General features: G+C 36.5%; 1 protein-coding gene across 1 annotated transcript in view; it reads right to left on the bottom strand.

Moving 5' to 3' along the window:
* Positions 1-15020, bottom strand: part of LOC142341040 (lysine-specific histone demethylase 2-like) — a 140295-nt gene that overhangs the window by 43434 nt on the left and 81841 nt on the right. Inside the window, exons 10-11 of the mRNA XM_075391877.1 lie at positions 10474-10841; positions 4099-4573 (exon numbers count right to left, since the gene is read on the bottom strand). Of these exons, the coding sequence (XP_075247992.1) occupies positions 4099-4573; positions 10474-10841 (843 nt within the window). The remainder of the gene's footprint in view (positions 1-4098; positions 4574-10473; positions 10842-15020) is intronic.

Here is a 15020-nt window from a genome sequence, read left to right as displayed (position 1 = left end):
GGTATGGGGTGCCTTTACCGCCAATAAACTGCCCCCACAATGATTCTTTATCTTCTCAGCAGCTTCGGCGATTTGCGCATTTAGACGTTACTCAAGCTCTAAAAACTGGTCAGCGACTTAATTCCCTCTGGACTGTACCAATTTATCCCGTTTTTGAGGAGGAATAAGATTATGAACGATTATCTTACAAACTATTCAGCAAAAGACAAATTCTGAATCAGAGCAACTTAAGTCACGCACAAAGCAAGAAATAAAGCATAAAAAGTTAGGCGAAAAAACGTTCTACAACCAATGTAGCATGAAAAAACAGGGTCACAAAACGAAACAAAAAACTAATTGCAGCACCAACCCTGCAATACAATTCAAAGAACAAAATTGAGGACTACACTATCAGCCTCACTTGAAGAACAACGTAACAAAAATAGCAGCGAAGGCAGGCAACAATCAAAAACTCGCAAGCTTTGAAAAAACTGTCCAGCGGAATAAATAATGCCCATGTAGAGACCAAATGCGCAAACTATAATTAATGACAAAGCGAAAGAACAGAAAATAAATCCAAAAACGGCTAAACCCAATCCAAAAATCACAAGTATTTTTAAAACAAATCGCGCCAAAGTCATGAGAACGGTTAGCAATCAATTAAAATGACTGAATAGACTTGAATCGGACTCATTAGAGAGCCTCGAGACGCACAACATAAAAATCATGCAAACTCAAAAAATCACTAATTTTTTTGAGAAGGAGTCGTGTCAAAGTCAATTAAAAATTTAGTTTTGAATTGAAAAGTTACATTAGCTCTCAAATGCCTAAAACAAGGGTGAATCAGATCACTAATGTCGTAACAGGACAACTAACCGACAGAAAAAGCGGCAAAAGCTGCTAAAAACTAAACTTTGGTAAGTGGTGTCGTGAAAATCGTTCATTATGAATGAAAATTTTACATGGACCAAAATGTGACTCACAAGAGAGCCACTTAAAGCTGTCCATAATGCGACTAAGTGAGAACAAAAAAAACGATAAAGCAAAAAATCCAAAATATATTTTTTGAGAACAGGTAGTGTCAAACGCGATGAAACCAGTAGATTTCAACTCAAATCACTAAATAAATTATCACATACCTCAATAGAGAGCTATCAAGACCAATGAATAATTAAACTAAAGAAAAAACATGGCCGTCAAATTGCCGGAAAATAGCCGCCGTTGACCCGCTTGATGCACATTGGCATTGATACGGGAGAAACGAAAAAATTAAGAGATAAAATTGCCAGTATTTTTTTGAAGTGTCAATGGTTCTTCTTTGGTGTGTAAATTCTGCACATTCGATTAGTTTCTAAAATTACACTTAATTCAGCTTATAAACTGACGGCTATTAAGCATAATGCTAATGCCAGCTAGCAATCGCTTTAATGAACTTTGATAACCTCATGCATTGACTTAATGACCGGGCTTTATATATTTACCCCGTTTCTTTTGATCTTTCGATTTTGCTCTTCTGACATTGACCGTATTCACCACATTACGTAATCCAATACGTGCAAGAATTTAAATTCCATTCAGTTGAAACAGAGATTGAAGTACGTCAGAAGTCAAGCGCGAAAATCGTGACTTATGTAAAACGAAAAATGTGATCAAAAGGTAAAACGAAATTAAAAAACATAGCAGGACAAGTCCTGACGTACAATTCAAAAAATTTCCACTGAATAAACCAGAACTAGACCTAGAATGGACTATGAGTGAATTGAGAAAACCATTTCCCAAATATAAGATCAAAAAAATAAATAAAAATTAATGTCAAAATGCCGCATGTGAAAAAACCACCAGGGTGAAATGAAAATTTGCTTCAAAAAATAAAAGTAGGCCTAGAATGAACTTTGAATGGCCTGGGAAAACCATTTAGAAAAAATGCAATCCAAAAAATTCAAAAAAAAACAGTTAAAATCAAAGTGAAATTGACGCATGTGAACAAAAAACCACTAGCGAGAAAGCGAATTTTTGTTCAAACATTGTTTTTGCACTCTACTTAAAAATTAGAGCAAAAAAAATTTCATGCCGCAAAACCACTCGCTTTTTCGCTCCATATATAATTTCGGCGTGACCAAAATCACTACTCCAATTTGACTTCTCATTAACAAGATGTCAAAAAAAGTGTGAACAGATCATTAAAAAACAGCGCACCAATAAAATTCAAATCCTTTGAGTTGCAAAAAACAGGAACAACGCAATACATGTACGCTCAGCTTACAGCTTCGCAGCTATAAAGACCAACAGGACTAAGATATTTGCAACAAGATTCTTTTGAGACCAAAAACTGACGCTCATTAGCGCCACAACTGGTTTCAGCGTCAAAACAGAAGGAAAGCTTTATATCAGGCAACATTCCAGCGTAAAGAATTCAAGTGAGAAGCTCCTTTTTAACCAATACACAAGTTTTGTAACTTTTAAAAGCCTAAATAGTTCAAAAAAGCCACGCCGGAATTCGAACCATTGACCACCCGATGCCTAACCAGAAGCACTGCCCACACGGCTACCAGCTCTTTCTTGTTGCTATGCTGCAACCGAATTTATATTAGCAACAAGCTTTACTTCGGAGTGAGAGCAACAGAGATCACTGAAAAATGAAGAACAAAGCGAGAAAAAGTCACTTGAGAAGTCAAAGAAAGTTCTAGGTCAAGCAAAAAATTTGCATAAATGAGACCAACACGTTAACAATAATTCCTATGCACTTCCCTCAAGAGCAATTAAAAACATCAGGCAGTAAAAAACTTGAAACATAGCCAGCAGATTGCCCGAAAATAGCCACCGTTCACCCACTGCACGCACATCGGGATTGAACCAGAAAAAAAAACAGATGTTACTGGTGATCAAATTCTGAAAACTATTAGATTCTAATATTTTACTTAATTCAGCTTCTAAAGTGAAGGCTATTAAGCTTAATACTAACGGCACCTAGCAACCACATTAAACATAACCGACTAAACGTCGAAAGAATGGCACTTGAACGACTAGTGGGAGCTGTAATGAATTGCAGCCTCCTTCAGTCGGGGGGGGGGGGGGGGGGGGGGGGGGAGGTAGGTAGGGGGAGCCTAAATGGGACTAAGAAGTTCTTTCAATAAGGGCTTCAAATATCTACATTAGAAGTTACGAAGTTAACATATACCATTATTAAGATTTAAAGTAAAAAATCGCACCAGTTTCGGCGCACTTTTCATTTGACTTTTAGTATTAAATTGACGCCAATTGAGTTAAGCTGCTTGAAATAGTGATGGAGAGAGAATTTTAGATCACGCGAAACGCAAAAAGTCAAGGGCATAGAAGACAATCGAAAGGGCAAAACCGTCAAGCGAAAATTTTGCATAAACATAGCCGGCAGATTGCCGGAATAGCTGCGAAATAGACTTGCGTGCCGTAAAATACAGATGGAAAAAGATACAGAAGTGAGTTGATAATAGTTATCGCCGCCGCCTATAAAACTTACAAGTTTATTTCAAAGGAGGTTGTTTTTGGGTGCAAAAAAAATTCTCCCTGTCGCGTCTCGAACCGGCGATCTCCGGATTAACAGCCAGTCGCCTTAACCACTCGGCTGTCGGACCATACAATCTGTTTTCTTACAATCAACTTGGTTTTAGGAACAGATTCTGTTTCTGAATAACCGCAATTTAGGTCACGCAGAAAGCGTGAAATCAAGTGCGAAAAAGCCATTTAAGCAGTGACGAGACAGAAAGTTCTAGAACAAATGTAAAACGAAAATGAAGCGTCAGAAGACGAAACAAAAAAAAAACCAAGAGCACCTCAATATAGCTACGCTCAGCTTACAGCTTCGCAGCTATAAAAAAGACACACATTTACAATAATTGCTATGAACTTCGTTCAAGAGCAATTAAAAACCAGTAACCCCATCCCCTTTTCATTTAATTTCCCTTTATATGCTATGCATAGTCTCTCGCACGCGCACAAATCTTCTCAATGCCCTTGAACACAAACTCACTTATTTTTGTTGAAAATCATTTTTTTCACGCTTTTCGTTTCTGCCAATCGACAGACTACATGTCGCTACTATATATCACTGTGTTGCAATAAAATTCACCGAAGTTTACTTACCGCCAAGTGAGACGCGGGGTCGCTTGGACGTCGGGGTTTCTGAAGAACTGGGAGACTGCAAATCTGCAACACCTTCATCCACATCAGCACCCTTTAGAGTTGAAGATTGTCTCCGTCCTGTAGAGTTGCGTGAGGTTCTTACAAAAGGCACTGATACCTTACTCTTGGTTTCTTTACTAGCTAAAAGCGCTATCTCCTCCTTAGTCTTTTCCACTTTCTGCTCGTCAGATGTTTTAGGAATCCCTGTGTCAACGTGTTTGAACCATGCAGGTGCTGACTCCTTCCCTTTTCCAAAGAGGTAGGAGGAAGCATCGTACTCGGTGGAATCAGTATGACTGTTGTTCCACTTTGACACTTCCGCTAGCATCTGATTGAAGTGCATCTCCACTTTCCTGTCCATACTGTTTGGAATCAGCTCTCCTGTTTCAGTGTACAAGTTGCAGTTCGCACGAAGTCTCTTCAGCTTCATATTGAGCTAAAACGAAAACTTCATATTGAGCTAAAACAGTTAGACTGAGATGATCGTATCAATGATATCCGCTGATTTACACGCGCACCTAAAATCTATTTGCCAACATTACACCAAAACAGTAGTTATTTTAGATTATTGGCATTGAACTCCTGAACAAATGCATCCTTTCGCCTGTTTCAAAATTCATTAATTACACTTGTTTCAACCTTCAAACAAACCATCTGAGGAAATCATATGGCATGTGATGTAAATATGAGTTAACGACTCAACAATCAGTTTTCAAAATGATTAGAGATCACAAAGCTGCAACAGTTACGACAGTTTCAAAATAAACAGGTAGGCTCAGTAATGTGCGTTTGCACATAAAGTTCCGACCACGCTCATCAACATTTTTGGCTTAAATGTCTACCAAATAAGGAGCAGATAGAAAACCCCCAAAAATTCAAGTATCTTTCAAAAAAATGCGTATGAACAAAAGGATAGCCTCCAACGCAAATAACTCAGCGGATTAAAAAATGCCGCATTAGATTGATGAGATCAACCAATCAAGAAAGCAAGTCAAGAGGAAAAACAAAAATCAAACAACAATAACAACAAACATTAATTACAACCAAAACTTTGTCCATTTAAAAAATATTATTGACAAGCTCAAAATAACGCCAGATAAAACTGAACCAAATAACTTGTACAAAGATATGGCACCACTCCATATTAACGCACGGTAACAAATACACAAAAAAGAACAAAAAAAACAGCAAAGTTAAAAAAATTGGCTTATATTTTTAAACACAATTATTTTCAAAGTAATAAAAACCATTAGACGACGATTGAAAACATCCAACATGTTTATGATCACATACGCCTCAAAAGGCGGACATTAAGACCTGTCATTAATCAATTTTTTATGCGGTTACAAAAAGAACAACAAATAGAGGCAACAAACCAAAATTGGATTAAAACTTGCGAGAAAACGCTTTCGAAGCCGTAAAGCCATATTTTGCACCTCAACATACAACCAAATGAGCCTTCCCCGAACGCCAAAAATGTGGTATGCGACCTCTCTTTAATGAGAATAGGTAACAAGTACCCAAAAATAGAAAAAAGGCAATATTAAGTAACTTTTGCATTTTTCGAAAACAATAAGTCATGAAAGCCATTAGCTACAAAATGGGAGAAAGACCGAGAGTCGCAAAACTGAGAGCAATTAAAAAGACATACCAAAAAACAACAGAACACCGAAAAATTGAAATTTGATGCTTTTTTTCCGACACATCCCTTACAAGTTGAGAGGTCCAAAACAACACTCAAAAAAATTTGACGTCCTTGTTCTTCAACCCGTGGCTGTTAAAAAGACTGACAAGACACTAAACCACAGCAAAACCCAGAAAGACGCCCAAGCAATTTAAACAAGAGCACCATAACTCCTCTTCAATTCTCAGAAAAACTAAGAGCACCGCATTGTAGCTACACTCAGCTCCCATTAATGCTTCTTAGCTATAACATAAGATCAGAAACATGCCCAGTTAACTTCGGAAGAAATGACTGGCGTAAGGGCTGGCTTTGACTGTAGTTATCTGAAGCATAGGGAGGGTAGCCTTTGGCTCAGAGGGCAGCAAAGGGTTACTCAGAAAAAAATGTCCTTTATAACAAATAATTATGGCTCCTCAGCAATTTAATAACCGGTGCAAAAAACAACACATCTGTAACACAGGGAGCACACAAAGCACACAAGTCCATCAAACAACAGTCGGTTCTTTTAACATTCGCACTTGATTTATTTTGCTCTTTCGCAGTAAACATTATTCTTAGTGCTCTTTTCTGAGCTACGCTAAACAATTTCTATTACATATTGCCGAAAACATCAATGATCTCAAGAACTTGATTGAAAAATTGACAAATGCGATTATTCAACAAAACCTTACTATTCAAAATCTTAATGAGCGCCTAACTATTGTTGAAGGCAAGCAAGTTTGCTCTGAAAATTCTATTTATCAGTTAGAAAAAAGTTTTATCCATTGAAAGATACCAGAATCGACCATTTTTAATTTTCAACCACCTGGATATCCCGGAGGACGGTAATGTACTACCACAAATCTTTCATTTATCTAACGAAATTCTCAAGGTAAGCCTCAATGCTGATAAATTTCTATTGCGCATGCTTTAAGGCCAGGAAAAAATTGCCGCCGTTATTGTACATTTTTTTATTTGCAACAAAGATGTGATTTTGAAGAGAGCCTCATGTCTTAAGGGTTTCTAAAATTTGTCGGGTCAGCAAAATTCATTCACGAAAGTCTCGCAAAAACAGACGCTGAAATGAAAAAAAAGCACGTGAAAGGAATATTCAATATAAAAGTCAAGGCTTTGGTCGTTCGATGGAAACACTACCAAACAATTCACAACCAGGGTGAATTGTCAGCGTACCCCAAGAAGCAACCAAGAACCTTTGCAATCACGTCTGGTACTCCATATCGCATTTATGGCAAAAGAAATCTTATTATTTCTCCAAATGGTATGGTCGAGGACAGCAATAATTATGTCAATCCAGCTTAAAAAAAAACAAAATGTGGAATTCTCCACAAGTTTATCATCCGGCATGGGTACCCAAGGAAGAACCAACAAATCATAAAACTAAGCGCAACAATGTTACTTCTAAATGTTGGCTCCCTAAACAAGCACCTTGAGGAAATCCCTGAAAACAATTGAGTCTCTTCACACAGTATTATATCTCGTCGAGACATGGATTAAAGATGGCAACTACGAATACCATTTTCTACTTGATGGATACAAAAGCATAATAACAAAAAACCGAACTAAAAAAGGATAAGTTGCCATTTTTTGCGAGGAAGTGTAGAAATTTTCAACCAATTATGAAGAAAGTCTTGGGGTTGAGGTTATTATTGGAGTGCAAAATCTGTTCATCATCACTTTATGTACCACCGATATAAAACAAAAGACATTTTCCGGAATTTTTTGATAATATCTCGAAACATTTGTCGACAAAAGATCGCACATATGCGGCGATTTTAACATTGAAAGACTTTGCCACTCCTCCATGAGTCAACAATTTGAAAATATTATCTGCACTAATGGGTTTCATCTATTAGATTCAGGAATAACGAGAAAAACGACAATCTCGAAGTCAAGTCTTGAATTTTTGACAACACACCACTTCCTCGTTTTGCTTCACTGGAAACATTGAATCAAATCAAGAATCAAATCAAGAATCAAATCAAATGAAAGTTTGAATCAAATCAAGAAAATAGACTTCGTTCATTGCAGTAAAAAGGTTTCTAATTGTCCACAGTTACTGAAAAACTTTGAATGCAACTTTATGTTAGAGGATTCATGCGTTGTCATCTAATCAACAATCCCTGAGTGTTTCGTTTTTCCAAAACTGTATAACGTAAGTCATAGACAGGTTCCAGCCATTGGTCGCAGGCAAATGTCATTAAAAAAATTGGATAACCAATCAATTTAAAATTTAATAGCCAAGCATAATTTATATAGGAAAACATGGATAAAGAGAAAGTTAGACTCTGACAAAGATCCTTATTTTCGATTTAGGAACACGTGCACTCAGCAAGTACGCGAACCCAAAAAAAAACAGTACTCTAACTTATTCGAAAACTGTGGGAAAGACTCAAGAGAAACCTTCAAACTAATCAAAAGACTTATAGGTAAAAACAAAATCGAGCAACAAGATTCGAAACTACAGAAAAGACAGAGAAGTGAGAGAAGTGTCGAAAAGCAAAGAAATTGCGGAGGTCTTCAGCAATCATTTTGCTTCAGTTGCTAATAGCATTCTCCTGAAAATTCCAAATACTCAAAACCCTAAGTTCAGGCTTTTCAGTGTACTCCTCATTTTTTTGACGGAAGCAAACTTAACTGAAGTGAGGGGGGAAATTAAACATCTTAAACTGTCGGCTTCTCATAGTGTAGATCTAATATCTTATAAATTTCAAGACGTTTGCCGCAATTCTTGCACCTTTCATCACTGATCTAATTATTCAGTCGTTAACAATCAGGAATATCCGATAGATTTTAAGAAGGCTATTGTGATTCGGCTTCATAAACAAGGATCATGAACGGATGTGATAAACTATCGGCCCATTTCTGTCCTACCGTCATTGAGTAATACTGTCGAAAAAGTTTTGTCCAGGAAATGGAGTGGGTTTCTAAAAAATTTTTTATTCTGTATGAAGAACAATTTGACTACCAATCTAACCAGTCGACGCGGTGGCCAGCGTTGTTGAAACTATACGCAGGGGGAAAATGAAAGGAAATAATTGTACGGCTGTTTTTTTAGACCTACAAAAAGCTTTTGAAGCCGTGAACAGAGAAATTCCCTTGAAAAAATTAGAAAGCCTTGGTTTCCGTGGCTCTGTGTTGGAATGGTTTAAATCCTATCTATCGGATAGAACACAGTGTGTTTTATTTAATAACAGTTTTTCTAAAGAGGTTTCGACGGAAAATGGAGTTCCTGAAGGTTCGGTCTTAGGACCCTTCTTGTTTTTATTATACTTGAAAGATTTAGTGGACGCTTGTAGATACTCCACACCGTATCTGTTTGCTGATGATACTTGCTTGCTTTTCCCAAAACAACCCTCTTGTGAAGAACTAAACAAAGAGATAACACCCATTGCCGGATGGCTACCATCAACCAAGCTGGAAATCAACCACTCGAAAAGCTTTGTTCTTAATTTTTGGAGCAAAAAATAGCACGCGACATCATGTAGACTGCCTTTCAGATAACTGTCACCGTTTCATATGCTTAGGGATAATTATTCAAAATTTCGTTTCTATTTTGGCTCGATTAAGAAAGTCATGCAACCGTAAAACCCTCATTTTGTTTTATAGAAGTAATGTTGTCCCAGTCTTTGAGCATGGAATTTTGATATATGGATATACCACGCTGGGTCGTCTTCAAAAAATTGAGAAATTGCAAAAAAAATTCGTGAAATAATTATCTTCAAAAAACGTTATATGACTCAATCTTCAGCATTTTTTTTCAAATTTAAGATTTTAACTGTTACAGAGTTCTACTTGAAACATTTACTCAAGTTTAACTTGAAGTGTTACCACAAGGTTTATGAAATTGTAGAAATGAATGAGATGTTAAATGTTGATTGTAACCATAGCTACAGGAAAGTTTCAAAACAGCACAGCTTGTTATTCCAAAATCAGCCAAGACTAAACTGTTAACAATGTCACTTGAACATAGGGGTCGAGTTTTATTGAACTTCCTGTTGCAAAAAAAAGGTCTTGATAAATGCTGAAACAATGACTTCGCGTAAAAATCAGAATCTTGTCAACCGTTTCCAATATAGTTTGATATTGCAGAACAGTGTAATCAAAGAGCTCGCGTTCGAGTAACATGTTTCCTCTTTCGGGGCGTTTCATAAAGATACGGGAGTCCACTCCTGTTAATCCATATTAAATGATTATGATTAATCCATGTCGTTTTATCATTTGAATGGGAGAAATTCAATTCATTGATTCAACACAGCTGATTCGCGACCTAATGCCGATGGGATTTAAGTTAATCCTGTTTATATCGACGAAAAATTAAATGCATTAAATGGGTCAAACTCTAAGAACCTCCCTTCACATCATGAATTTATGTCTTCGTCTAAAAAACAGTTTTGGTGAGAGTAGGCCGAACAGCTCTTAGAGATCTTTATGCCCTTTGGGCATTACAAATTTATCTCCTTTTGAGGTCGAAGAGTAAAAAGGGTTACCACAGGACTATTGTAATTGCTAAAAACCTTGTTTGCGAGCAATTAAAAAAATCAACAGGACCCAAACAATGGCTATAGTTGGCTATTTCAGCTTGAGAGCAATTAATGTCACCTCTTTATTGTTTTCAAATATCGCATCCATTTATCAAGCAATGTTTGTCTCACCTGATGGCACATGAGCGACACTGGGTTGTTCATGGGTCCGTGAACAAAGCATGCTCCAATTCCAACAGTAATTTCGTTACCAGAACCCAACCTCGCATCACTATCTTGATTTCCACCTTTCTCGTCGTCGTCTGTACCCGTCTCTTCATTATTGGAACCACTGTCGTATTCCTGTGTGGGCATATTAGCTAAATCCTCAGCAGTCAGACCCAAAGGTTCCAAGTTAGGCGGTGGTGGTAAGAAAGTGTACTGGTCTATGTCCGAGTCACTTCCAGAGGAGAAGCCAGAGGACGCCTCACTCTGATCTCTATCGCGATAAGAACTTTCCTGTTTTGTGCACTTGAAGGTGTGGTCACGTACTCTTCCACCTAAACAATCAATCAATGTCTGCAATGCCTTGAACTGTCAGAACAAATAACCAAAACTAAAAAGTCGCATGGAGAAACTTCAAAAGTGGTAATTCGTGTAGGTGAACACCAAGAACTTCTGAAAGAGAAGTTTTAGTCAGTACAAACACGAAATTTTTTTATGCCATGGCTCAACGTTATGGGCGCCAAGTAAAAAAAAAACTTCCCGCAAAATGTGATGGACGTGGCCACGATAAATGTTGCAGCATGGGATTTAATGTTCAATGTTCATTTGGATTGCTTCGATGTTCAATGTTCAGCATGTGCTTATATGTAAAAAGTTGTCCTCATTACGCAAAGGCATAAGGAAAAAAAGCGATGTGTTAGAGAAACTGGCTGAAATGGTGTTGCCATACACCCAAAAAAAACCAGTCATCAGAGAACACTCAAAGAATAACCTCAAAGAATCTATTAGTCAGAGGAGCATGGAGCCCTTAAGAAACAGCCTCGTTTGATATCCGTGTCACTGACACTGAGGCTCAATCTTCATGCACCAGAAACCCCATAGGCTTATTAGTTGTCTAGTCTCCAGTTGCAACATTTAGGCGCAACACATATATAATAGCACAAAATTGTAATTTGAACAAGAAAAAAAACAGCAACAAGGAAAAAAAATTAAAAAAGCAAAAAAAACGGAAAACAGACGAAAATCGGGCAAAATGTGCTTCAAATTAAATTATTGCTAGGTAAAACAACTCAAAATTAAAGTCAAGTAAATCAAAAGGCAGTCAAAACTTCTAGAGCAACTTATTTAAACATCGAAGCAATCCAAATGCAAAAACGATTTGAAGGACTCAAAAACTGTTAAAAACGCCTCCAATATGGCAAAACAGTAAACTGTTTCATTTGCACCAGATGGTCCAAAATTCTCTCCAAACACATTTTCACTAGTTTAGTAACACCTTTACCCAAAACATAGCCGGTAGATTGCCGGAAAATAGCCGCCGTTGACTCGCTTGATGCATATCGGGATTGAAACAGAAAAAGAGATAATATGAACGAACTTTTGGCTATTTTTTCAGCGATAAAAAGCGTTCTAACTGGGCGTCCAGTTTCAGTTGGATTCTACAACCATACTTATTTCAGCTTCTAAAATGAAAGCTAATAAGCTTGATACCAATGTCAGCTAACAAACAATCTAATGAACTTTGATAACCTAATTCTCAACGACTTAATAACCGGGCTTTATCGGTTTATCCAGTCGCTTTTGATTTTGCAATTTTGGCCTTGACTGTATTCACCATCTTCTGTAATTCATTGAGTGAACGGATTAAAAAAAATAGTTAACATAGTGGATATGGTAAGTCAGAGTCAAACGTGAAAGACGTGACTTATGTAAAACGAAAAACGTGATCAAAAGATAGAGAAATTAAAAAATATAGCAGGGCAAGTCCTGATGTACGATTCAAAGAATTGTCATTGAATAAACAAAACTAGACCTAGAACAGACTATGATTGAACTAGGAAAACCATTTATAAAAAATCAGATAAAAAATCAGAAAATCAAGGTCAAAATGCCGCATGTGATAAAAAAAACACTAGCAAGAAATGGAAATTGGCTTCAGCCAAAAATCCCAGAATAACTATGAAAGGATTGAGAAAACCATTCAGACCAACATCTGCATGAGAAAACCACTTACTGTTTCGGCATGACCAAAATCACTACAATTTGACTTCAAAAAGCATGAAAATGTGTGAACAGATCTTTAAAAAAAAGACAGCGCCCTTAAATTAATCCAACTCTGAACTGCAAAAATGAGAGCGCCTAAATAATAGCCGTTGAGAGGCTGACTGTGGCTATTAAACAATGGATTTTAAACAAAAAAACTGCTTTAAAAATTCCGCACAGGATCGAAAAAATTTGCTCGCTTAGCATAATTTTTTAGACCTAATTTTCTCGCTCTAAATCAGACATATGGCATAAAAAGAATACCACTCATTCTTCTTTGCCCTTCAAGTTACCACTCATTCTTCTTTGCCCTTCAAGTTTTCTCAGCTCTTCAAAATTTTCTATTTCAAAGCAAAATTATGCCAAAGTTCAAACTCCTTTCACTTCAGAAGCCTTATACCAAATTTCACTAAGCAAAAATCCTTTATTCGTATTTGAAGTTTTAGAGTAGCTTGAGGTGATTGAAATAATTTATGATCAAACAAATAAAGCAATTCAGCTAAAGACTAAACATAAGACGTCACTGACCCGTTTAATGCTCTGGTTTATCGTTTTTAAGGACAAAAACTCAAAGCGTCAGAAAAATTGATCAAAGAAACAAATGCATTTAAAAACCAAGAGGACAGACACCTGTTATAAACTTTGACTTAGAGCCAATAACTCACATAGCTAGGAAAAAACAGCCTAATAGCGACACTCAGCTATGAGCAATAACATACATTTCATTACTTATCTCTTGAACAGTTGAATCACGTATTTGAGTTGCGACACCAAAACATTAAAAACATTAATTCGCAAAAACTTGCGACGTGGCGAGCCTTCATTTGCCAAACAGCTTCAGTTGATGGATGAACCACCAAAAATAGTTGATCCAGAGAAAATCGAGGAAGGACAGACAAAATATAAATATAACAATCTCGGCAAAATTATCGAACAAAAAAACCAAGAAAATGCCGAGCCGCCACTTCCCAGCCTTAATTTTGTCAAAAACATCTATTACTTTCTATGCTCGAGCATTCAACCATCGAACACATAATAAACGTAATGACAGAAATAAAAAGAAAACGCTATGAACGAAAAAAAACCTGAACAAAAGGGAACGTCTGTTATTTATTTCAAAAAAAGCTCGTTGTCTAGTCTCCAGTTGCAACATTTCCAGCGCAACACATATATAATAGCTCAAAATTGTAATTTGAGCAAGAAAATACACAGCAACAATCACAAAAAATAAAAAGCAAAAAACGGAGAAAAACAGACAAAAATCGGGCAAAATTTGCTTAAAAGTTTATCATCGCAAGGTAAAACAACTCAAAATTAAAGTCAAGTAATTCAAAAGACAGCCAAAGCTTAGAGCAACTTATTTGAACCTCGAAGCGCTCCAAATGCCAAAACGATTTGAAGGACTCAAAAACTGTTAAAAACTCCTCAAATATGGCAAAACAGTAAACTGTTTTATTTGCACCAGATGGTCCAAAATTCTCTCCAAACACATTATCACTAGTTTAGTAACACCTTTACCAAAAATAGTGGGAAGATTGCCGGAAAATAGCCGCCGTTGACCCGCTTGATGCATTGCGGGCTTGAAACAGAAAAAAAAGATAAATTGAACTATTTTTTTCTATTTTTTTCAGTGTTAAAAAGCGTTCTAATTTGGCGTCTACTTTCAGTTGGATTTCAAAACCATACTTAATTCAGCTTCTAAACTGAAAGCTAATAATCTTGATACCAATGTCCGCTAACAATTACTAAGGAACTTTGCTAACCTAATTCTCAATGAGTTAAGGACCGGGTTTTATCGGTTTCTACCGTCTCTTAATTTTGATCTATTGAACTTGACTGTGATTACCATCTTGCGTATATCATTGAATGAATGGATTTAAAAAAACATTTAGTTGAAATAGTGGATGAGTTAAGTCAAAGTGAAACGTGAAAGACGTGACTTATGTAAAACAGAAAACTCGATCAAAAGGTAAAGAGAAACTTAAAGAAAACATAGAAGGACAAGTCCTGACGTACAATTTTCATTGACAAAACAATAAAACTAGACTTAGAAAAGACTATGAGAGAATAAGGAAAAACAATTTCAAAGAAATCAGATTAAAAAAATTTAAAAAACAGAAAATCAATGTCAAAATGCCGCACGTGAACAAAAAACACTAACGAGAAATGGAAACTGTCTTCAAACAAATAATAGGCCTAGAAAAAATGCAGGGATTGGAAAACCATTAAGAAAAAAATTCGGTCCAAAAAATTGAAAAAACAGCAAAAATCAAAATGAATTTGCAGCAAGTGAACAAAAAACTACTAGCAAGAAAGCGAATTTTTGTTCAACACCGTTTTCTCACTCTACTTTAAAATTAGAGCGAAAAAATTTCACGCCGCAAAGACACTCGCTTTTTCGCTACATTTCCTGTTTCGGCGTGACCAAAATCGCTACTTCAATTTGACTTCAAAGATCAAGAAAATGTGTG

The sequence above is a fragment of the Convolutriloba macropyga genome, chromosome 1, assembly GCF_964194025.1.
Source record: "Convolutriloba macropyga chromosome 1, txConMacr16.3, whole genome shotgun sequence".
In the NCBI taxonomy this organism is placed as follows: domain Eukaryota; kingdom Metazoa; phylum Xenacoelomorpha; order Acoela; family Convolutidae; genus Convolutriloba; species Convolutriloba macropyga.
Note: the sequence above shows the minus strand (reverse complement) of the source record. Positions and strands in the feature narration are given on the sequence as shown.